This window comes from Anopheles gambiae, chromosome 2 (assembly GCF_943734735.2).
Source record: "Anopheles gambiae chromosome 2, idAnoGambNW_F1_1, whole genome shotgun sequence".
Classification (NCBI taxonomy): domain Eukaryota; kingdom Metazoa; phylum Arthropoda; class Insecta; order Diptera; family Culicidae; genus Anopheles; species Anopheles gambiae.
The window spans coordinates 110777011-110800396 of record NC_064601.1 but is presented as its reverse complement, the minus strand read 5'-3'; the positions used below and the strand labels follow the sequence as shown (position 1 = coordinate 110800396).

General features: G+C 45.9%; 1 protein-coding gene across 1 annotated transcript in view; it reads left to right on the top strand.

Annotated features, from left to right (window-relative positions):
- LOC1270045 (homeotic protein distal-less) overlaps window positions 1-21556 on the top strand; it is a 52726-nt gene extending 31170 nt beyond the window's left edge. Inside the window, exons 4-7 of the mRNA XM_061644259.1 lie at window positions 18271-18415; window positions 18532-18630; window positions 18776-18959; window positions 19120-21556. Coding sequence (XP_061500243.1) covers window positions 18271-18415; window positions 18532-18630; window positions 18776-18959; window positions 19120-19138 — 447 coding nt within the window. The 3' untranslated portion in view covers window positions 19139-21556. The remainder of the gene's footprint in view (window positions 1-18270; window positions 18416-18531; window positions 18631-18775; window positions 18960-19119) is intronic.
- The last annotated feature ends 1830 nt before the right edge of the window (window positions 21557-23386 follow it).

The window sequence follows — 23386 nt, the reverse complement described above, 5'->3', positions numbered from 1 at the left end:
AGTTTTGAATAATGGTGGTGGTGGTGGTGATGGTGATGCGTTTTTGTTTTGGTAGCTTTTTCGGGGAGCTTTTCCATAAGGTCAAAGAAGCATTTTGTGGTTTGTTGGGAGAGGATGTTTTCTATTTTGCGCTTTACCGATCCGATTCCCACGTGTACGTCGCGGTACGCTGCTGTTGTTCTTATCATCTTCAGCGTTTTTCCATTCCGGGGTTTTCCCCTTGTATTCCCCACCCAAAATGATGTGTGTATGTTGTGCTACATCAGGCAGATTTTGACAAGAATAAGCGTACATTGTTGTCAACGTTTGGGCACCTTTTCACGTGGCCCGCACTAAACAATGCTCGTTTGTTAGAGGTTTCCACTGTACGTGGAGGGTTGGTTTTTTGTTGTTCATTCAGGGACGTCTCTCTCTCTCTCTCTCTCTGTATGAGTTTTCTTCCACATCACCACCCTTTCACATGTGTCTATTGTTTCGTATTTTGTGTATTTTTTTATTATATCGGTACTACATGTGGCTTTTGATTCGTTTTTGTTTTCATTTTTTTCGGTATCTCTCACTCCTTCCGATTCAACCATGTGTCCTCGCGGTTGTGCAAGGAAGCGAGAAGAAAGGGCATTCGATGTGTCGCCCTATCATTTCCTTCCACACACCCTTCCTCTCATATCGTTAAAATTTTCCCTCAAATTCACAGGCAATGGTGGGAAAATTAGTTCCAAAAGAATAGTTGCAGCAACATGTCCGAGTGGGTGTACTTTTTTTTTTTGGTTATGACAATTGCTCGACCGGTGATGGAACGCACGATGCCACACCATTCAAATACATACACAATGGCAGGACGCGGTTTTGTCCACCCCACTAGACAGAAATCAATAATTCACCCCAAAATATGAGTGTCTGAGTCCGAGCGTGCGTGGAGTAATAATAGATTGTCCTCACCCCCCTCCCTCAGGGCCAGACACATTTTTTGTTCATCAATTAAGAATTGACAGTGCCAGTGAGAGATCAGTAGTGGAGCCGGGGGGAAGGGAAACTTTATAGGACACGCCACACACACACACACACACAGGCTTTCATAACTGTCACGGCAGCACGTGCCACGGGCCTACATTAGCCGCACAGAGTGTTTTGAATGGCAATAAAACAAAAATGCCCACCCGGGAGTGTTTGAATCGTGTCATAGATAAGATAAGAGTGGGAATAGTAACTGTAATTTGTTTCACAGTAAAATGTAACATGGAAAGGCCCCTGTTCCTCGTGCTTAGCGGCTGAAAGGGAAGGATGTAATGGGTTTGTAAACATCTTGCCGTATCACTTTACGCTGCAGAGCCGCGGGTCGATAATTGTCGATTGATAATATGTGCAATGGATTGCAACAATTGTCACGACAACACACACACTCACACATACACTCACATACACATACGTTGGAATATGTCGCTGAAATCGGTGGGTCACCGTGTGGCAGGATACGTTTTGGACCGACCAAAGGAACCTGCGCGAAGAACCACTCGTTCTCTCAGCTTTCGCGAGCAGGACATAAGCCATTCCATTCTTTGCAGTAGCAGGAAAACATTCCATTCACAAAACGCAAACAATTCCCCCGGATGCTGGGAAACAGCGAACCGTTCGCTGCGCGTCATTCCTGCGCCGACGATGACATTGCAGCATCAACGTACGACGAAACCCAAAGGAACCGATGGAAACGAGGAAGCGATTGGAAAATGAAATTGTCCTACACTGGATATGAAACAAGTAAAACAAATCAAGATGGAGAGAGAGAGAAAGAGAGAGAGAGAGAGAGAGAGCGAGAGAAAGAAAGAGAGCAAAAAAAAGGAAAGGACATTGATGCAAAGGATGCAGGTTCGCGCAACAATCGTCGGGACAACCGGGGAGATGAACGAAATGTTTTGGACCTCGTTCATTCTTGCGGCGTTGCGCCTCGCACGGCATGGATTGGATTCTCCCTGGCCTTGCCGACCCCTGGGAAACAGATCCACCCCGCGGGTACGGCAGCGTTCTGTTTTCGCCCTTCCCCGGGTCCAATTGCGAATGCTTTTATATGGTATCGGTGGAATGTCGGCAGGACATTCTTCGGCAAATCGGCAAAAGAGCCGAACAGCAGCGGCGGCGGCCTTTTCTGCTGAAAAGCACCACAGGCACCATGCGAATGAAGCCACTCGGTGGACGCGCAAGAATGGCAACAGCACGGGATGAGCAACAGGGCAGCGTCATAGCGTCAAGATAGGGGATGGGAACAGGAGAGGACAATAAAACCATCCGACCATCGAAACTATGCGTCGTGTGAGCTTTTTTTTGACTGTTGCTCCTGTTTGTTGAGGTTCAATTGTTTTTTCGCTGTTCAAGAGTATAACACGCTTTTAGGCAATAAGTGATCGCGAATCGTTTTTTCAAGCACTGTAGAAACAAAAAATCAACTGCACATGGCAGAAGTTTGAGGTTAAAAAAAAAAAACTCCCCAATTGCATCCGCCTGCCTTATGCCCACGAAGCACGAAGAGATGTGCAGCACAGCTTTGACGAAAGCGTACCTTCGAAGGTTGGGTTTTTATGTTCGCGCTTCGCGGTGGATGATCGAACGATTTCGGACTACATCAAAGTCCCGTTTTGCAGTTCGTGAGTGCAGCACACGCGGCCCGGGAGGTTTTATTGCAATTTTCACACCGCGGCGCAGTGGCTGATGCACCGTGCGACTGATGCGGTGTGCGATCCGATGAGACGCTAACACCGAATCGAATCGAATGGGTTACACTGTGGCCAGCAACAACAACATCATCATCATTTGCAGCATTTTTGCGCGTTTTCGCAAGCGAGCAGAATGCAGGCAAAAGACCGGCACCGAGTGGCGCATTATCGAATTGAGTTACGTGAGTAACGCTGGCAGGGAGGCCAAAGGTGAGGCGGAACGGCATTGGATGTTGCATAATGCGCACAAAAGGGACCGATTTTATGACACATTTTGAGTGTTTTTTTTTGTTTAAGCAATAAGATATGCAATGAAGTTGTAAAGTTGAAATTGATTTTAAGTAATTTATGAAGTACGAGAGACCTTCACACTTAAGGGTGACACTAAGCGATTCGAGACACCAAAAAATGAGAAACATTGAACATTGATTTTATGAGCGTTTAACGCGACTCTAAGAGTGAGGTCTCGTGGTGCTGTGTGAAGCGTCCGGATTGTCACACGACAGGTCTTGCATGGAAATCTCATTCAGAGACATTGAAGAGTCTTCTCAATCATTTTCCAAATATTGGTAAAACATAATTCCACATATGAGTGTTTGTGTTAGACTTTAGATGTGACTAAAAGTGACTCTCATTCGGACCATTATTCATTCTCTATGTTGCCTCTTCACTAGCACTATTGTGCGGTCCATTGTTCTATTGAGATTTTTCACTTTGATGCTACTGCGACCTCTCTATGTGCGGCGTGTTACGCCTCTGGCTTCTTTCATAATAAACACACTACAACACAGAACCCCATATACAAAGCAAAACACTCGCTTGTCAGCTAACAACACATCACTCCTAGCGTTCTCTCGCAATGTGTTAGACCCCGAGCGGTCAAGCGACTGCGCGGCACAAGCGCGTTAGCAATAAAACGTGTACAAGGGGCAGCATCCGCGACTAAGCGTTTGTTGTGGATAAGCGGAGGAGAATGCTCAGCTGAAATAAGGGGGAGGTCGGCTGGGGTGGTTGTTGTGTGATTCCGCGCACACACACACACACTCACAAAACACAACATCAGTCTAGCACGCGTCAATTGTTGTGCACTTCCTCAATCTAGCACGGTGTCGAACAGTGCACGACCCTGCACGACCAGGTTCCGCCACACAGTGTTGTTGAGGGGTGTTTTTTCTGTGCGCTTCTTATTCACCAGCGAGCGGCGGTTAGGTACCTGCGATGGTGACCTTCACCTTCGCCCGTGTTCCGCCCGTGCATCATTTCCTCGCGCGTTTTCTCTGTGAACGTGCTCTATCACGGCGAAGTGAATGTGTCCTGTGCGGCCCGAAACGAAAAATCCACCAGCCACCAGCATGCCGCAACGAAACGAGGCTCTTCCTAAGCGCGTAAAACTTAATTGCTATAAATTATCTCAGATCTGCTGGAGGACCCGCGGGTGGCGTTAGGTCCCCCATCAAACCGTCCCGCCCTCCAAGCCATGCCCGAGTTTTATTAGCAAAAGTCGCACAGAAGACAACACAAGTGTTCGCGATGCGGTGAAATGTAATGTCGCCAGCCGACGACCGCACGATCGTTAACGTTGGCAGCAGCAAGTGTGTGGCTGGCTCGGTGCGCCAGCGTGTGCTGCAGAAGATTCATTCATTAATTTCCGGCGTTAAGATGCTTATCAGCGACAATCATCATTCTAATGAGTGAGATGAATGGATGAAAAAAAACACAAACACACACACACACACTGCACATTTGCTACGGCAGCTAAAGAAAGCATCACTTGGAATGTTTAAGCAGCCAGATCGCAGATGTTTGTGAGTGAGTTTTTATGATTGCATTTTTTCCTATCTCCCTCTAAAAAGGTGCTACGAATGATTAGTGAGATCATAAAAGCTGAAGCGCAGAATTTATATGCGTTTCGGGATGAGGGAAGCAGTAGAGCTTCCCTTCGTTGCCGGTAGAGGCGTTGCTGCTACTTAGCACCACTAAGTGAAAGCAATTACATCCGTCAGGCGCAGCCGCTCGTTTGGTCCATAATCGGGTTAGACAGTCGTCGACAGATGGCGAAAAAAAATAACTGAACATAAAACGATGGGTACAGGCGAGCCGGCGGCGGCACCTGTTCCTCTGCATTGGCCATTTGCGTAATTGAATGCTTAATGTACTGGGAAGCAGGCCGATCTACCGACCTGTTGAGTCTATTTGTAACCATCTTATCTTAATGATAATCAAATATTAGATGAAATGTTTTGCGTATCGGATGGAGAGTAGATGATCTGCAACGCTTATTTCTACTTCTATATGTTTCGTTATTTTCTCTAGTCAGTGCTTGTTGAACAAGCATCACATTAAATGCAAAACACGGTAGCGTACACGGGCAACTCTAAAGTAGTGTGGCGCTTGCGGCACGCAATTCGCGTGTGACGGGGTAGGAGGAAAATCAACTTTCCAAAACATTAGACCCCGGGCTAGCTGTAGTTAGCTGGTTGGCTGTGGCTGACACACATGAGACGCTTCCGCTCGCATTGTATCCGACGGTTCGCGCTTTGGTCTGCCCTTCAGCTCATCTTGTGCTTGCCGTGTACGCCTGGCAGCGGTTACGGTATCTCACCTGTCCGGTCGCGCTAAAGACGAAGGTGACAAGAGGTGTGCAGCCTTACAAGGCCACACACACACACATGCGCGCTCGTTGTGGCACACCGAACCGGGCCCGATGGAAAACTCCCATAGAAACGCGCACACTCAGCACCGTCCGTACGCGCGCACGGCACCGACGCGCACTTTCAAAGTCAAGTGAACGCAAAGGCCTAGGAAAACATGCCTATGGAAATTGACGACCACCTCACTCGCCGTAGCTCGTGTGTAGTGGAGAAACAGCCACCACGGTGGCAGCAAAAAATCTACAATTATCATTCAATCACTCATCAATATTAATCGATGCAGGAAATTTTTGCCCTACACCGCCTGCGTTGCGTTGAAGGGTGAAACGCTCGCGCGGATACTACGCACCGGGCGCACCGGCACGCACACACACACACATCAGCGCTGCTAGTAGCGAACTGGTTTCTTTCGACTTTTGATTAGATGTCAACTTAGAAACGCATTCCATTGGCGCCCGGGAACGTCGTGCGTCGTGTGCCTTGGTACGGCTGTCTCGCACTCCCGGCCACCTGTCTCTGTAACAGGTCCTTCCCAGCTTGCTCTTAACCTTTCGCGCACCTGAAAATGCGGCGAATCGGTCCTTTGTCTAATGTCCGATGACGTCACTCGCTCCGGGTTCCCAGAATTGCACTTCAACAAAGTAACAAACCTAAGGGTTATATACAGGTTGCAATGCTGAAACACTCACAATCATACACATGCACAAACACTGCGTTTTGTTGTTCGCTCTCTGTGTCGTTCTGGGGGAGACGCGGCGCGTTCGTGATGTGGGAAACGAGATTGTTTCATTTCCCGGTATGCAACAATGATTGCTATCATCACCCGCGCTTGGATCGATCGTACCGATGGAGGGCTAGAAAATCCCCCTCCACCCTCGGGCCACAGTCTAACGCTTGAATGGCAGCGTCGCATTCCAGGGGTGACTAAGATTGGGTAGAATTAGTGGGTGATTTTTTTTTACACTTAAGCGGTTGTGTTTTTTGTAAAAAAAAGTGATTGTAGTTTCTACAGGCATCATCAATAATCAATCAATGGATTATACTTTTTTCAGGGAAACTAGTTCAATGTATACACTTGTAATATTTGTTGACTTCAACTCCAACATAATTATTGGAGCCATAAATGAAAATAGGACACCATTATAAAGTTTGATTTTTGATTACTCAATATTGAAAAGAAAATCGAAAAATTACTTAGGGCTCTTGTCGTTGCTGAAAATAGCTCCTCAAAAAATCCGTACTTTTGAAAAGCTTTTAATATCTCTAAAGATCTTAATGTAAAATCTTTACTCCACAATGCCAAGAACCAATTCTTACGGATCGTTGAGAGGACGTATTCCAGAAATAGGATTTTATATTGTATTCTGATATACTTCCCAATAAGAGTACAGTTTCATTGGATATTGGATGCAAATTTCCTTCGATATAAAGTTTTCAAATGATCCTCCAGTCATTGTTGTATGTTGACAGCTAATATTTGTTTATTTGTTCAAGATCTCTTTACAAGACAGTTCGTTGGAGAGCTACCGGTCTATAGTATGATTGAGAGATGTGATTTACTGTGAATATCGTTTACAGCCAAACCTACCGCTGCAGGGGAATTCAGACCTCGGCGCGGGATCACCACAGCAACCTCTTTCGGCTGCCAGAAACCTGAAACTGCAAATGATGAAATCTGCTCGCGGCAAATCGCACGATCGTGATCACAGCGCTGCACTCGCGAGGTCGCGATCTGGCACCGCGCGAGCTGAGGTGTATCGATTGAAGCGTATTCGAAACCGATCGGAACGCGTTCCGTTACGCATCGAATGAATAATTAATAAGTAGGCTATGTGTGTGCTGGTTGTGTTTGCGATCGCGCCATTTGCCAACGCGAAAATGAAGTGATCTTTAGCTGGATTCGGTGAGAAGCCGTGCGCTCTACCGCTCTACCGGAAGTTCGTGCCCGGTGAGACACTGTGATCTCACATCGGTGCACCAGCGCCCGTCAGCCGTGATCGGCAGGTGCATGGTGGTCCAGGCTAACGACGGTAGTAAGAAAAAAAACACACACACACACACACAAATCCCCAATCGACAGCGCGGGTGAGCAAATTGTGCTTTGCGCGTGTTTGCGCGAGCCTATCGCGCGCAATCGGTCCCGGGGTGGCCGCGATCTTGAAAGCGTTCGCGCGGCGGCGGCACGGCGTCGACAACGGCGACAGCGAGGTGACGCGCGGGCCGTGATTGAAGCTTGACGGTTGATGGCAAATGATTGATTTCTTTCATAACTCTCTTGGACGAAGCTTGACAGAAGGGGAGGGGACGGCGAGCGGGGTTGGTGATCTCGGCGGCGTGAGAGATGGGCTTGGGGTTGCGCAAAACATGTCGCTAATATGTAGGCACGGTAAGCCGCACGTACACGATTCGATAGTTACGATCAAGGTTTCTAGGAACGGGTGGAGGCAAAAAAAAAAAAAAAAAAATACACACACAAGGTGGAAAAAAGGCAGCACAAACGCGCATTAGCGCTCGGTACTGCACAGCACATCGATAAGGCACACTAACCAAAGGCTCGCACATTTCAAGGCGTACACCGTGCAATCGAACCACGTGTTTGTAACGAGCCGGAGAAGATGCAAAAATATTGTCTTATAAAAACATCGTCCACTTTTTTGCTGATCAGTTTTAATAAAAAGTTCCAGTCCTCTTCAAGAACAGGAGACACCGAACAACAGCAGCACCGTTGTTGATGAAGATGTTGCACAATCCTGATAACACAAAACCCGTTTCGGAAGAGGATTGCGAAAAACTATCTTCACTGGGCCAAGATAATGAGCACGGGAAATGTGTTGCAAGGGTTAAATAAATTGTAACAGTGCATTCCGACAGCAGCTGTTGTACATTCCGAACGGGCCGTGCCGAGTTGACCGAATCTAGAGAAGTGATGGTGTATGTGTGTGTCAGTGTGGAGAAGCTACCGGTCGAGAGAAGAATTGGGGGTAATTAAAATGAACAATAAAATGCGCTGGCTTCTTTTACAAGCCATTTGCTCGGGCTGATGTTCGGGATGTTTTTGTGAGCGCCTGATCGATTCTGTAGTACTTGATCGCCCATACGCTAGAGGAATGCATTACACAAAGGGTCCTGAAGAAGCCACACCGCAGAATTGCCCATCATTCCCACATCGTTACAATTTATTATTTATAATTAAATAATTGAAATTGAGGTTTTTTGCTGCTTTACTGCTGCTGCTGTTGTTATTCCAAGCAAAACCACAAAAAAAACTTCTCCGATTCTCAAGAAAGACTTCGTGAAAAACTGACCGTTTGAGTTGCCGTTGTGCAAATGGGGGTAACTGCTTGTCAAGATATGGATGTGTTTTTGTGTAGATACTTCTACCGCAAGCTGCACTCCCTGCGTGTAAGAAGATTCTTTCTTCTTGCCCGAGCAGCCCTGCTCCACCCGGGGGAGCGGGGAGTTTTGCTGCCCCATTTTGAGGGTGTGTTACGTACACCTCCAACCCTCAGGACGCTGCCGCACCAAGCTGCTGCTGCTCCCGGTGATCGAATTGCATATAATGAATGCATATTTTCCGCATGACAGATCTAGCGTAACTGTGTGTGGTGCGTCTTCGTCTTCACCGTTGCATGTCGCTGCCGGTTCAACCGATGACACACCGCAAACGACGAGTTTTCAGGTGACTTCAAACGTTAGGATTTGTGCATTTGTCGTCTGAGTTTGCCGGATGCTCCGTAAACCGATCGTTTTCACTGAGCAACTGCACACGGTCACTCACTTCGAAAGGCAAATCGTTGATTTTATTCGTGTTTAATAATTCCTATAACCCTAAGGGCACTGGGCAAAGCGTTTGGAGCAGTGACACGCTTCGATAGCCTTTTCCGAATGGGCTTTTTTCAAACAAAAAAGGGGAAAGGGGTAATTCAAAGAAAAGAAGATTGAACTGTCACTGGGCAATTGATAGACGCTGGTGCACAAGTGCAGCAGTGTGTCTTAGGTTTGCCTGTCGGGGACATCCGGCCGGGTTTGCCTGCTTAGACCGGTGCTTCGATTGCTGCAGCCTACATTTCAAAACCTGACGGAAGCTTGAGCCCGAGCAACAGCGAACAACTCAATGTGCTAAGGTGGGTGTTGGGGTCGTAGTTTTTTTTGCTCTTCCAACTTGTAAGACAGCCATGTTAAAGGTTAGCTGAGTGCTAATCGAATGCAACAGCCCGACAGTGTCGGACGTCACATTTGCCGCCCCGCTCAAGCGCTGGAGGTTTTTCCCTTTCGAAGCGCAATAAAAAACTCGTACCGAAAAAAAAAACAATCTCGCGAAGCATTCACAGGCACAGTCGCGGAGAGAAGGGTTGGCGCGATCTTGCACATCCAAAAAGCTTACGTTGGCTTGCGTCTGTGTGTGTGTCTGTCTGTTTGGGTACCAAACCGCCCCTCATTTGTATTCCGCACTGCCTGCGCATCAGTCCATTTTTTTAATACACACTGTGCCGATGCACGATGCACCGTGGATGCACATGCAGTCTATGTGCCTATGTGTATTTCTGTGTGTGTGTTTGTGGAGGATTTTTTTTCCTCTTTACAACCTTATCTTTCACATCGTCCACAAACAACAGATAAAAAAGCTGTCGCCCGGTCCAAGCGCGCGCTGAATGATGAAGATCGCGGATGTGTGATGAACGGGGTTGAAGCTGGAGGAAATGAGTCGGAAAACGGGGAGGCCTGAGGTTGTTGCGAGTAGGAACTGTGTCGGTGCATTTGATGCAACACAGCATCATCGAGTGACGAATGCATCGCGGAACCGGGGACGTCGAACATGACGCGTATGTCATTCACCAACCAGACCCAAGTGCGGTGGGGGAGAGAGAGAAGAGAGATCACACGAACTGCAATAACTCCTCTGGGGGCCCCCAGCGCGAGCGACAGATGGTCAGCAGAGTGTGTGCGTGGTGCGGTTATGGACACGTTTGTGCAGTAACTGGTGCAGTAATAAGAGCAGGAATAGGTACTGCAATCGCTGCACACTGCACGTTTATGTAGATCAATTCGGTAGTTTGTGTGAGACAGGTTTGAAGAGTGAAAAAGATTTCCTTTGACTTATGAAAATCGGGTCTCGATCAGCTCACGCTTCTCGTCACAAGACAACACGCTTACCATTTGCACCAAAGCGACACACTGCGCGGAGCCCCGTAATATCGCATATAAATAGCATCAAAACGCACACAAACTACACTTCCTCCTCAAGATTAAATCGTCCAAAACGGAGATCTTAAATCCAGCAGTGAATGACACGCAACATACTGCCCCTGTCATCGATCATTCCTCCGGCCGTGGGACGCTCGATATGATTGAGCAACTGTTTTGACAAGCGATCAATTTCGATCGACACTTTCCACATCTCGCAAATGGGGATCCTTCACGCGGAGGGCTTCGAATCCTAATAGGGATGCTTTGCGGCTCGGCCCGGTCAACAACAAAGCGAACCGGTTGGTGTGATATTTTTATTAGACTGTCACACGACCGGTGTCTAAAGTCCTGTCACTTGGCTGGTTCCGTCCTTCGGGCAAACACGGATCGGATTCGCGTAGCAGTGTGCGTGTGTGTGTTGTATTTTGTTGTCGCTGTTGTTCGCATCCGACCGAACGACGTTGAGCTCTCCAGGGAATGGGACTCCTCGGTCCCGGTTCTGCGAAATGTGTTCCTTGTTCGAGGGTAAAAATGGGTTGAGGGACGGTGCGGTGAAAGCATGAGAGCATCCAGGGTGGACGAAACCGCACAATCAATAGTGCAAAAATTTATCATGCGAATTGATACATTTTATTTATCTTTCCGTTTCCACGTGTTCTCCCATTTTTCACCGACTCCGCCGAGTCGAATTGGCATATTGGAGAAGCAAGGGAGAGCAACTGTCACTTGTGCCGCTTGATCGAGCTTGCAAAGGGGCCAATGTTTCCAATGACCCAATGATCAGGGTCTGGGAGGACGGGAAAACAATCGAGACATAAATCTAAGCTTGTTTTTTTGTTGTATTTGCTTCTTGCTCTCTTTCGCTCTTTCTCTTGTTCACGATTTTGGTCTTGCGTGGTGCGTGTCTCGAAACGGTGGCAACTTCCGTGGCGCGGCATTTGCCAACCTTGGCGACTCGATGCTCACACACGCACCCGCTTCTCTCCGCGTTTCCACGGTGCGAGATCGCTTCAATCGAGAGGCAAAAGGGAGCTGGCTTGCCAATTATGGGGCTCGCGCGGTTTATCGCGGCTCTTTTATCGAAACCGATGCGATACGATGCGCACGGTGTGTCGCGATCACCGATCGATGCGTCGGGGAATGGGGTTCCTACGGCTTTGCAGGCCGGTGGTAGCGTACATTCCGGGCGTGCTTGTACGTTTGATTGTGCCGTTGGACAGATCGATACAGTGCGATCGATCTTTAGGTTTCGCAGAGAAACGAATAGAGAACGAAGAAGCTGCCTTGATAGTGTTGTTCTTGCTCGGTGGATCTTTGCCAATCGATGACTGGAAGTTTGATTTATGATTATTGGTCAGTTTTATTGGTTTTAAATTGCATAATGTTTTTATTCGATTGTGGCTAGCTATCCGACGTCAATAAGGATAAGTTTGATGTGTGCTGCAAGTGACTGTGCGATATTTTCTTTGTCTTTTGAGTGAAAAAAAACAGAACACCCATGTCTCAAAAACAATCAACGACACGATCAGTCGACCTTGGTGTGATGTTTTCCACACTCCCTCCTAATGCCCTCCAGAGCAGCAAGAACAATGTCACTGGAACTCTTCAGTGCACACGGTACGCTAGGTTACACCCAGCACTTCCTGTCTTCCAGCGCTGAACCATCGTTCCTTTGATGCACAAGAACATTAGCATCGCCCAACAACAACATCCGTTGCGCACATCCACCGCATGTCACATCGTTCCTCCCGTCAGCACCTTATAAAACTTTTGCTCATCAAAACTGTGAGCGTACACATACACTCGGGGATCGAAACGATCTTCATTGCCCGAAGCCAAGCCTTTGGAAGCGTACGGCGGTCATGGTTCGGTGAGCTACACCGCTCCAAGGTACGTACCTTGCCGTCCCCGTGGGTTCGCCTTTCGCCTTCGCCACGCTACACCGCACACCGATATGTAAACTTCAATTTATAATTTATATCTTCTTGCCTATCGGTTGGATGGGCTTGCGCTCGTGGGAAGCTCGATGGGTATGCTGTGGCCCGGGTGACAAGGGGTAGTAGTATGTCAGATTTGTCCCCACAGTACCGGCAAAAACGGACAGGCAAGAGTAAGGCAGACAGGGAGAAAGAGAGCGAAAAACGATGCGTCGAATCTCCGACCGGATGACTCCGAGCTCCAAGGTTGGCTGGAGTTGGGTGCGCGTCGTGTGTGCGTGTGCGTTCCGGTGGCCAAGTCACCGCCCAAGTGTCCCAAGACGCGGGAACTCCTTCAAACGATGGTTGGATTTTTTCCCGTTAACTTCAAGTAGCAAACGATCGGCTTGTTTATATGTAGAGGACCTTTTTTGTTTGAAGAGATGAAATCCCTCTAAAGTCTCGGGACGCTCAAACCGCGAATGAAACCACTGCACATCATTAACAAAGTCGTTATCTTTATCATATATTGTTCAAAGTTTCAATCAACCCCATCAGACTGGGCAGTTGTTTTGCAATGAATAAAAGTAATTAATCGATATCTCGGTACCACGGTTGCATTACCATCAAAGTTTACTTAGTGTTGCTTTCAACTACCTGCTGTTGTTTATATGAGGGTCTTTTCCTCCTGCCTTACACTTTGCTCTGCAAATCATAACGCGCTGTTCTTACGCCTTGGAATTAATTATCGTTTCCCCTCTCCAGTAGCAAAACAGCGCCAGTATGCATTACAAACTAAAACGTTTCATTTACACACCGCCGAACGCAAATAGATAGGGCATCCGACTACCGGGTAATGCGCTGCCGCTATGGCTAAGTACACCCTCTCATTAACGATCACCCGTAAGCCATGAGCCCTCTTAATCGATCGATCTGGCGAGATTAGGGGTCCCAAACGAGACTGGAACGGGGTGCGATGGAATCAGAGTACCGCTTGCAAAGGAGGTGAAGGCTATAAAACCACTCACTCCAGGAACTGCTGCTAGTGCTGCTGCTGCTCTCTCGGAGTAATTCGGATTGTCGTGGTTGTGTTTTTGTTTTGCCATTTTTTGCTGTTGTTGCCATTTGCCTCCCCCAAGCTGTTTGGTGGGTAATAAAAATAAAATAAGGTGGTAATGGCACCCCATCAATTATTCAAAATTTACTCTTTACGCTCTTCACACACACACACACACTCGCTTCGTGTCGGACAACACACGGACAATATACGGAGTTTGAAAAGGGGTCGAGCAGCGATCGTACAGTGTGTCCTCAGGCTAAAAGGGGTTCCGTTTCTTTTGCATCCCGATTGGAGCTCCGTTTCTGGAGGTATCGAGCACTCCCCTATCTTGAGCCGACGGATCAAACTCGAACTGGTCGGATGTAGTCTTAAAAATCCTGTAGAGATACAGAGGTAGAGGAGGGAAAAAAACATGGATGCCACAGGCAAAATGGACCACAAAGCGCTTCTTCTCCTGGAGAATCGGTCTGTTCGAGCTCCAACCATTCGGATCCGCAGTATTGGAGGCTGTCCTTGCGATGGTTCCGAGAAGATGCCCCAGGCCCGAAACAGAAGCCAACTCCGGAGAAGTTATCCAGAGTACTGCTGGAGCTTCAGACACGTTGTAGCAAGCGTCCATGTCGATATGTTGGGTGGGGCTGGGAAGAAAAACATGGTACACGGTTTGGCTTGTCTGGTCAAGCTGTAGCTCTTTTTTGTTGCTGTTGCTTGATGTTACCTCCTGTACCTTCTGTACAAGAGGGAGAGGTCCCATGAACGTTGGGCAACTACGATTCACAATGTCCAGACTTTGGTGATTTTTTGCTTCATTTTCGCTGCGCTGGAGGCCGTACCTAAGGAAAATAAAACCCGTTCATCCCTATTTCCCGGGGTCCCGTTCCTGATTCCGAATCCACGTTGAGGGGGAGCGGTTTTTGTGGACGAGTCACTTGGCATGAATGAAACAAAACGGGCATCAGCATAAAACGTCAGTAAAACATTGATCAACATGTTGTTTCCCGTCGGCACACATACATACATACAGTTGCTGATTCCCCCCTTTTAACTGCAACAACTATGTTGCCATGGTGGAAGAGGGAATCGGGAACTGTGGTTCACATGATAAAAGTTCTTCCCTTCCTCCACACCGAGTCACCAAGCGCGTCTTATCATTACAAGCAAGGGGTTTAACAAGTAATGCTGCAAACCCTTGGCCAAGCGATGGGAAACACCCATTTCCAGGGCAGGAATATGTGCGCATGTGCAGATAGCGGGAAAACTCGGTAGCTCAACCCCGTCCCACACGGGAGGGAAACCATGATTGATGTTGAAGGTTTGAAAGCAGCACCAGGTCGCATTGGACCTTTGACAGTTTTCTGTGTGTGCTCGTTGTACCACCAACGGAATCCAGTTCTTAGTGGTCCGTGCCGTTCTAGCTTCGGTATGTGTGGGGTGGGGTGAGATGTCCTCTTCAAATAGCGCCACAAAGACGGCGACGGTGACGTTCGCGTGCGCCTGTCCGTGCCCGTCCCGTGTATGTCACTGTTGATTGTAATCTTGCAGTGACGGTGCCTCAACGCCTCGTAACTCCCCCTCCCGTAACGTATACCTTCGGAGGAAGTGAAACTCGGCTTCAAGCGCCGGCCGCCACAGCTCTCGTTCTCATGTAACGTGCGCTCACGGACTCACGAACTCAACGCTCCAACCAACCAACCTTTTAGGTATGTGCTGTGCGCCGCTTTCGAAATGATAAATTAGTGGCAGGAAGTTGATGCGCGGGAGGACGGCGTGGCGTTTGTGGCAGGGGACAAGCCGAATGCCCTCAAGGACAGGTCGCGATGGTTGTTCGTGGTTGTGTTGGGTGGCGTGACGGTGGTTTCAGATTTTCGTGGATCCTTGACGGACAGTTTGCTCCACCGGCAGGCTTGCGGCTATGGGTTAAGCAATCGTTAGGCAAAGGAAAAGCCTGGCATGATGGCTAGAATGTAGCAGTGTGACACGATGACTGTGAAGGCTTGTGGAATATCCCAGCAAGGTATTCTGGAGCGTTGAAGACTTTGCCAAGATCCCCAAACCTGATACAATTGAACGGGTCTTCATTCTTCCAAAACACACATTTAGTACTTGGACTTAAAACCATAGTTCGTCGTCTATAACGTTCTGTTATGAGTAAACTCAATTAAACCTACTCCAAAAGTCCCCAAACCAATGCACTCGCCGTACCAATGCTCACTCATCCGGGCACTTCCGAGACATCACGTCGGTCACTCTCTTTCTCTCTCTCTCTCTCTCTCTCTCTCGCTGTTTGTGTTGTCCGTGTGGATGCGCATCAAATCCCAGTCACCGAGTGACGCCGCGGCCACATGGCGCATCATCATCCGCATCATGCTGCGCCGAGGGCGGAAACATTTCATTAATCGCTGTTTATCAGTTTTAATTTTTATTTATGTTCCAGCTCACGGTGTGTGTGTGTGTACGCGCGCAAAGTGTGTGCCCGCATCCAAGTTGTGTCAAAACGCAACCGTAGCATCGCAGTTTCGGAAAACTGTGTCAGCTGTGTCGGAGCGTGCGTTGGCGCGTTTGTTTCCTTTCTCCATCGCCAGCCTCCGTTTGTGCTGGACGTTTCAGCTTCGCAAAGCGCAAGATCCGGGGGGCTGGGTCGCTCTTCGAACACCGGGCTGAACGCGCGGACCTAAACGCTCCCTGACGATCGTGTCTTTGATTTAAGCGAAACAAGCCAAACATCATCGAACGAACCGGAGAACCTTCTCCCGGCGACTCGGGCCGTCGAGATGTTGGAGCGATGGATGGTGAAGTGGTGGTCAATTGATTTAAATAAACTCCCATGGGAGAATGGTCGGGCGACGAACTGCTGGCCTGTCCGTTGCGTCCTACTCTCTTACTGCGCGCGTTTGGATATCATGTTGGTGGCGTGCACTAATCAGCTCTAATCAGCCGTGATTTACGACGATCTGTGTACGCCTTCAGGGGGGGGGGGGGGGGGGGGGGGAGAAACGTTTGGGATGATGTTGTCGTTCGGTAAAACATACACACAAGCCCCTAGACAGTGTGTCGTGATGATTGCGGTGCATCTATAGAGTATAATACTAACCTGTCCAATATAATCCCGAAAAATACATAAAGCCCAATTCGTCCCAATTCGATAGGACTTTTTGCACTTCATGTCTGGTCTCTCCGTGGACCCCTTTAGTGCAACGGTGGAACTGATTGAACCTAACTGATCAATTGCAATGTGTCCGTGTTGCTCCAGTGTCGCCCTGTCCACCATGTCAGTCTCCGTATCATTCTAAAAGCCATCTAGCGCTGTTTTCCATCCTCCACTTGACATAATTTTGTCCCAAGCTGGGACAAGGGAAGGGCGGTAGGGAGGGCTGGTGCACCAAACGCTATCGCCTACCGGCTGTACCGTGTCCGTGGCTCATTTAAATAATATTTCAATTAAAATGGAAAATTTATTCACCCACTCTTCCCGCACACATCCCATTGCTCCGTTTTGCTCCCCGTTTCAAATGAGCTATCGGGGCCGATGTAGGACGGGTCCGGTTCGTCCGATAAGCTTTCGGTTTTGTTGTAGTTGTAGTTTTGCTGCGCACTCTCTTCCATGCGTTTCGTTGTTGTTCCTTTGCCGCCCGTGTATGGGACGATATTATCAAAAACCCCGGTAGCAGCTAGCTCATAGAATGTGTGTGTGTGTGTGTCCATCCTGATGGCAAAAGAGCTCGTTAAAGGTGCGCCAGGGAAAGGGAATTTGTTTTGCAAAAATTGTGATGAAAAACGGAGCTGCATTGGTGTGGTGGGGAAAGGGAATGGCATTGGATATGATGTACGTCACTGTTGCAGAGGAGAGGCAGAGTGGCCAGCCGTGCAGGGTTGGCGGGGAATGATTCTAATGAAGCAATACGGACATGATATTGCGCCATCCTCGTTTTTTTTTGCTGTATAGCAAAAACAGCAATACATCAGATCGGGGTGACATGCAAATCGGACAGCATGGGAGTATCGATAGAACCGCATCTGAATTTATGATGTGAAGCGTTCGTGTGATAAAGGAAAGTTGAACAGGAGAAATGAGATTCTAAAATTTGTTATTTATTTTTCATGGCAAATAAACGCATTCAAGGGTTGCATTAAAAGGTGCAACGTTTCAAAAATTACGCTCAAGTTAATTTATTGGTGAGTCATAAATTATTTCGGGGCTCAAATGAAACATCGAGCGAATGAGTTTTATGAAGCACAATCTAGAACAAAATAACGTCATTTACATGCAATAAAGTGCAGTAAAAAATTCATCAAACCGTGCAGGAAGCAATGGATAGACTCAAAGATAACCATGTTAAAAAACCTGAAATAAAATCAACATTTAGTAATTTTATATTGGTTTTCTGTCATTTTTTGGGTCCTTGTTTGTTTGTCCCTTTCATTTAATCGAACGCTTTCACTCTACACTAACGTTTTACGGTATTTCTTCTCCTTTGCGCATGTTGCATGTCGTGCATGTTCGCTTGCGCAACATAATGGTGCGACAGATCGTACGCAACATTAGTCTCTTCAACAGTTGTGCTCAAAATTTTAGCAGCAGCAGCAGCAGCAATAAGCATCGTATTGTCTGTTTCTAATTTTAATTTTTTAATTTTAATCCAAGAATAATTCATATTCATTTTCATATATTCAAAATTTATATTATTTACACTTATTTTCAACAAATAATTAATAAACATATTCGTTCTGTTTCTGTTTGTTTTCTTCCGCAGGTTAAGATCTGGTTTCAAAATCGACGATCCAAGTACAAGAAGATGATGAAAGCGGCCCAGGCACCGGGCGTTGGAGGAGGACTTCCATTGGGTGGACCGAACCAGGGAGGCCACAGTCCGTCGCAGCATCAAAACATGCATCAAGGTAAGATTCTTAAGGCCATTTTCTTTTACAGCGTCATACAATAACATAAAATAAAACATATAGATCGGAAATGAATACATTTTTACCTTTCCTTTTCTCACAATTTCCTTCCACAGCACCCGGTGGAGGATCGAGCAGTGGTTCGCCTTCGCATTTCCTACCTCCCGGACACAGTCCAACGCCGTCGAGCACCCCCGTCTCGGAGCTCTCACCTGGTAAGTAGCCAAGCAGCGTGTATCCTTTCCCGCTCCACTTCTTCCCTTCCCCTACCATCCTCTTCCACCTACCCCAACCACCATCTTTTCCACCAGTACCCTGAAGACTAATAGCGCTATTCGCTCACTACTGGCCGCATTCCAGGTCTTAGTCCGCCCTCGCAAGCACCCTGGGAGCAGAAACCGCCGCCGCACTGGGCCGACCACAAACCACCGCAGATGGCACCGCAAACGAATCATGCACCTCCGCAACCGACCCACGCACCGCAGATGGGTGGCTACGTACCTCAGTACTGGTATCAGCCGGAAACGAACCCGTCGCTGTTAACGTGAGTATTTTTTTTTGCTGTTTTAACAATTATGGATAGAAAGTTAATGCATATTTTATGCCAAAGGACTGTTTTGGCTTCATTTTTCTGTATAACAGATCTTACTCAAAATACTCAAAAATTTCTCTTTTCTTTTCGCTTTCTTTCTCCCTTTCTGCAGAGTGTGGCCAGCGGTTTAACATAACGAGAATGTAAATTATAATTTTAACCATCCCTAGTGCTTAAGACGGTAAGACATTAGACACTCTCCTAAGATAAGATCGGCTGTAAAAGCGGGAAGCGACCCTCTACTGCCGAGAGAGCGAGCGAGCGAGAGAGTAGGTACCCTTAGAACAATGATTCGAAGCAGCAAAGCAGAGCAAAAACGCAGAAAAAAGGCAAATAGCACATGAAAACACACACACCATTAGAGCGAATTAAAAGTCCTCGGCATAGTGGATAGTGGAAGTAAGTCTCGTTCCCAATTTAAGAAAACAAAAAAAAAACGGGAGGGAAAACTTTCTAATTTTAAACCTGGCACGTGATCTTGTTCATTTTATTGGACGTTAGTATGGAACGGACATAGCGCGGGCTGCAGATGTTCTATTATAATTTGTTCTTTTTCGTGTAGTAATACTTGGATTCGGATGCAGCCCCGATTTCGCATCGGGCAATGTGATGGATCTGTACATTTTGCGGTTTGTTGTTCCGTTTGAAACACACACACACACACACACATACAACCCAACCCACATAGACCCATGTGTTTGTGTTACTTTTAATTAGTGTGCTTGGTGCCGTTTCACGGCGGTTTGAGCGGCAGATGCGTTTTATAGACCCAGTGGGTGTGTGTGTGTGTGTGTGTGTGCGAGTGTGTGTGAGAGAGTGTGTTAAATGATCCGGAGACGCTTTGGGGCTTTCAGGTATTCCACCCCCCAAGGCATAGCCGGATCGAATCGTCATCTGCGAAATCGTACAACGGAATAGGTTCTGTGCAATATTTCTTAAGCGTAACATAACAAAAAAACGGCCGCGTATCCTTTAGCATGTACGGGGGTTCGGGGGAATTGGTTGGACTGGGGAGAGGAAGAGAGCGAGAGAGAAGGAAAGATGAGCACACACACACACACACACACACACACATATTCAATGGAGCTTTTTGTTTCGTAATTATTTTAAATTTTGCACGTACAGTAAAGCAAAGCTTTTAGGTAAGCTTTTCGTGGTTGAATTGATTTTAATCAACACAGTTCAAATTAACGTTCGGAAGTTACAAAGTCAAATACAAAATAAAAAAAATGGAAATTATTTTGAAAACACATTCCAAGCTGCAGTACCCTTTTTCATCCTAAAAAGCTCACAAAAGAAGAAAATTGCCCCAGATTGCGTTCTAAGACATGCAATCTAACATCAGAAAGCTTGCGCAAACACCGGTCATAACCGTATCATGATGGCATATTGTCAACTAGCAACCATTTCAACTCACATTACGATCCAACTTTAGTATTTGCGTGGTGTAAACAACTCCGACGACGCACTTGGGAGCCTTAAGGGACGTTGCGGCTGGAATAGAAGTTCAACTCGATTCCCAGAAAATACCAGCAAGTTGTAAATGTGTTCTGTGCAGTGCATTTAGTCGGCATTTTGCAAACCTTTTACGATTACGTTTGGCAGCAGCAGCGCACAAAAGAAGCCAGCAATCCTCCCCACCCTAGCGTCCCCGCCAAAACCCGCCAAAACGAGGGATAAGCTTTTATTTTGCACCGCTCCCCACCGCACCAAACATCAGCGCACACGAACACGCACACAAACCACGATCCGACAAATGTTGCTGCTACTGTCTGTCTGTCTGTTTGCCCATTCTCTCGACTATGTTGTCTTTCTTTCCCTTTGCTGTGTGTGTTTTTTATTAGTTTTTTTTTGGTTCATTTAGTAAGCGAATTGTGTACATAGCAGATTTAAAACCGCATGCCCACCCCCTCCTTTAGATTGGTAGGGGTGGCCACCCTATACATACATTAAAAGCTATTACTACTATAAATAAAACAAATATGGACTAACATTAATTCGATGCGAAGAATAGACCACTACGTATGATGATTAAGCAAAGAGGGGTGAAAAAAAGAGGGGCAAGGGAGGTCCGGCACAACGAGTAGCTGCACCGTGGACGGACAAAACAATGAAAGTATTTAATTGAAGAAGCGAACAAAAAACGGAAACATTTTAAAAACACACAACTAAAACTTGATGGCGTACATTTAAGGTAGTGATAGAGATGGGAAGAGAGTGAGCGAGAGAGAGAGCCGCAATGGTACAGTGGTGTGAGCGGAGAGCAGCAGGAGAGAAAATGGAAAAATAAAGTGAAAGAATATTACAAATGTGAAACAAAAACCTTGAATCTCATTGGGTGGGGCAAAAATGTAGTAGAAAGAATCGAACCAGTGCGGCAAATAAAATAAAAGTGTGTGTGTTTTGTCACCCAAAATTAAGGAAACAAAACAACGGAAGAGAAGAGAAAAGATAAAAAAACAATTGGAACTAAAACCTGAAAGTGTCTCAAACTGTCTGGGCAAAAGAAGAAAAATCCAAACCAACATAGTGTGAACAATAGATATAGAAAGGAAGAAAAAAAAGCGGCGCAAAGATTGAAAGCTTCAAACACAACAAAACACAACAGGGGGAAAACCAACGTATTAAAGCTGTGACTGAAGCTAGAGCGGAAAGCTGGGGCTAGTTTCAAACTTGCAAACGAAACAAAAAGATTCAATCACATCCACATCTCCAGAAGTGAAAATAAAATGAAAAACAATCAAACCGTTCGTTTGTTTTCTCCTGTTCCGTTCGCATTTCCACCTTCGTTCGCGTTGTTTTATTCTCTCCTTCTTAGTAGTGTATAAAATTCGTTTTTCTGCTTTAGAAAAAAGGTAACTCTTGCAATAAATTGTATAATATTTTGATGAATATTACGCCCACAAACACTAAATAGTACTGTTTGTGCAAGAATGTGTTGCTGATGAACCGTTGCAGCAGCTCTATAGGGTTGCAATCGTATTGCAGATATTGTGTATGTAAACTTGCGAAATTTAAAGTAAAAATGAAACGCTCGGCATTAAAGATTACTATGAAAATCGTAACGATGGTGCGGCGTTTTTTAAAAATAGTGTGAAAGTGAAAGAAGATTAAATTTAAGGGTTTATTTTTAGCTATTGCTAGGGCTGGGTACGTCCATCGAGAAGGTAAGGTGTTTGTTTGGCTAGTGGGTAAGTACAATGAAAAAATGGAATTGGTAATTTGTCTACAAAAAATAATCCTTAATTTATAAAATATAAAAATAATTCATGGTAAGGGCATTTTGATGAGGAAATCCTTAATCATTTGATTAATTTTGTTGTAAAAAGCCCTGAAAATATTTGTAAATTGTGGTAAGTTAAATGTTTACTTTTTATATTCTTGATTCTAAATCGCAGCGAATATTTGATGTAATTTCTAGGGGTTAATAAACTATTTTAAAAACATTTTATGCTCACCGATTGCAAAATGTCTAGAGACGTAACTCTTTGTCAAATCGGAAAAGTAAGTTCGATCAGTACCTGTAACAAAACCCCATTTGATACATATTAATTAAAGTTTATACTATTTATTATTTTAGTAATTAAGGAGAAAAATTAAAAGTTTATTAAAAATAAAATTTAAATGTTTAAACTGATAGGCAATATCTTTTGAATATTTTCTAGGTGGTGTGAAAGATTATTTGACAGACGCTCGTGTTACCGTTTTCAGATGCTTGCCTTAACATGGCGGCATTAATGAGCCAATTAGTAGTCGGCACAGCACGCCTGGATTGACCACGATAGTTGGGGCAAAAAAGAAAATAAGTTATATTCCGTAGAACATCGAATATCCAGGGACGGATTAACCGGCGGCTGCTTTACCGTGCGCATGGATTTGACAGCTAGGATTGAAATGAAAACATTTGAAACGATTGTCACATATCAAGTGTCATATCTCAAAAAAATGTTTTTGCAAATGTTTTGTGTCTAGTAATATTCTAAATTTAAGTTTTGTTAAATAATAATTATTAATCCTACAGTTTATGATTAATGAGAATTAATCTACTAGTGATAAATCGATTGGTATTAATGTTTTGTTGACAAAATCAGTGAATTTTACAATTTTTATATGAAATTGACACTTCTCGTACTATCATTGGAATTTCACCCATTAACCAGCATCCGTTCGGTTCCGAGCCACTTCGATGCTCTACTGTAGTTATTTTTTGGGAAAATAAGCCACTTTGATAGTTTAAGCCAGAAAGCAGAAGTCAAAATATTCATCAATTATGTTGTATTTAACATACCAAACCGATAGTAATGATACGCAATGTTGGATTCTGTCGCAGTATGAAATACACATTTGGTGATGCATTTTTTATTCTTAATTTTATTACA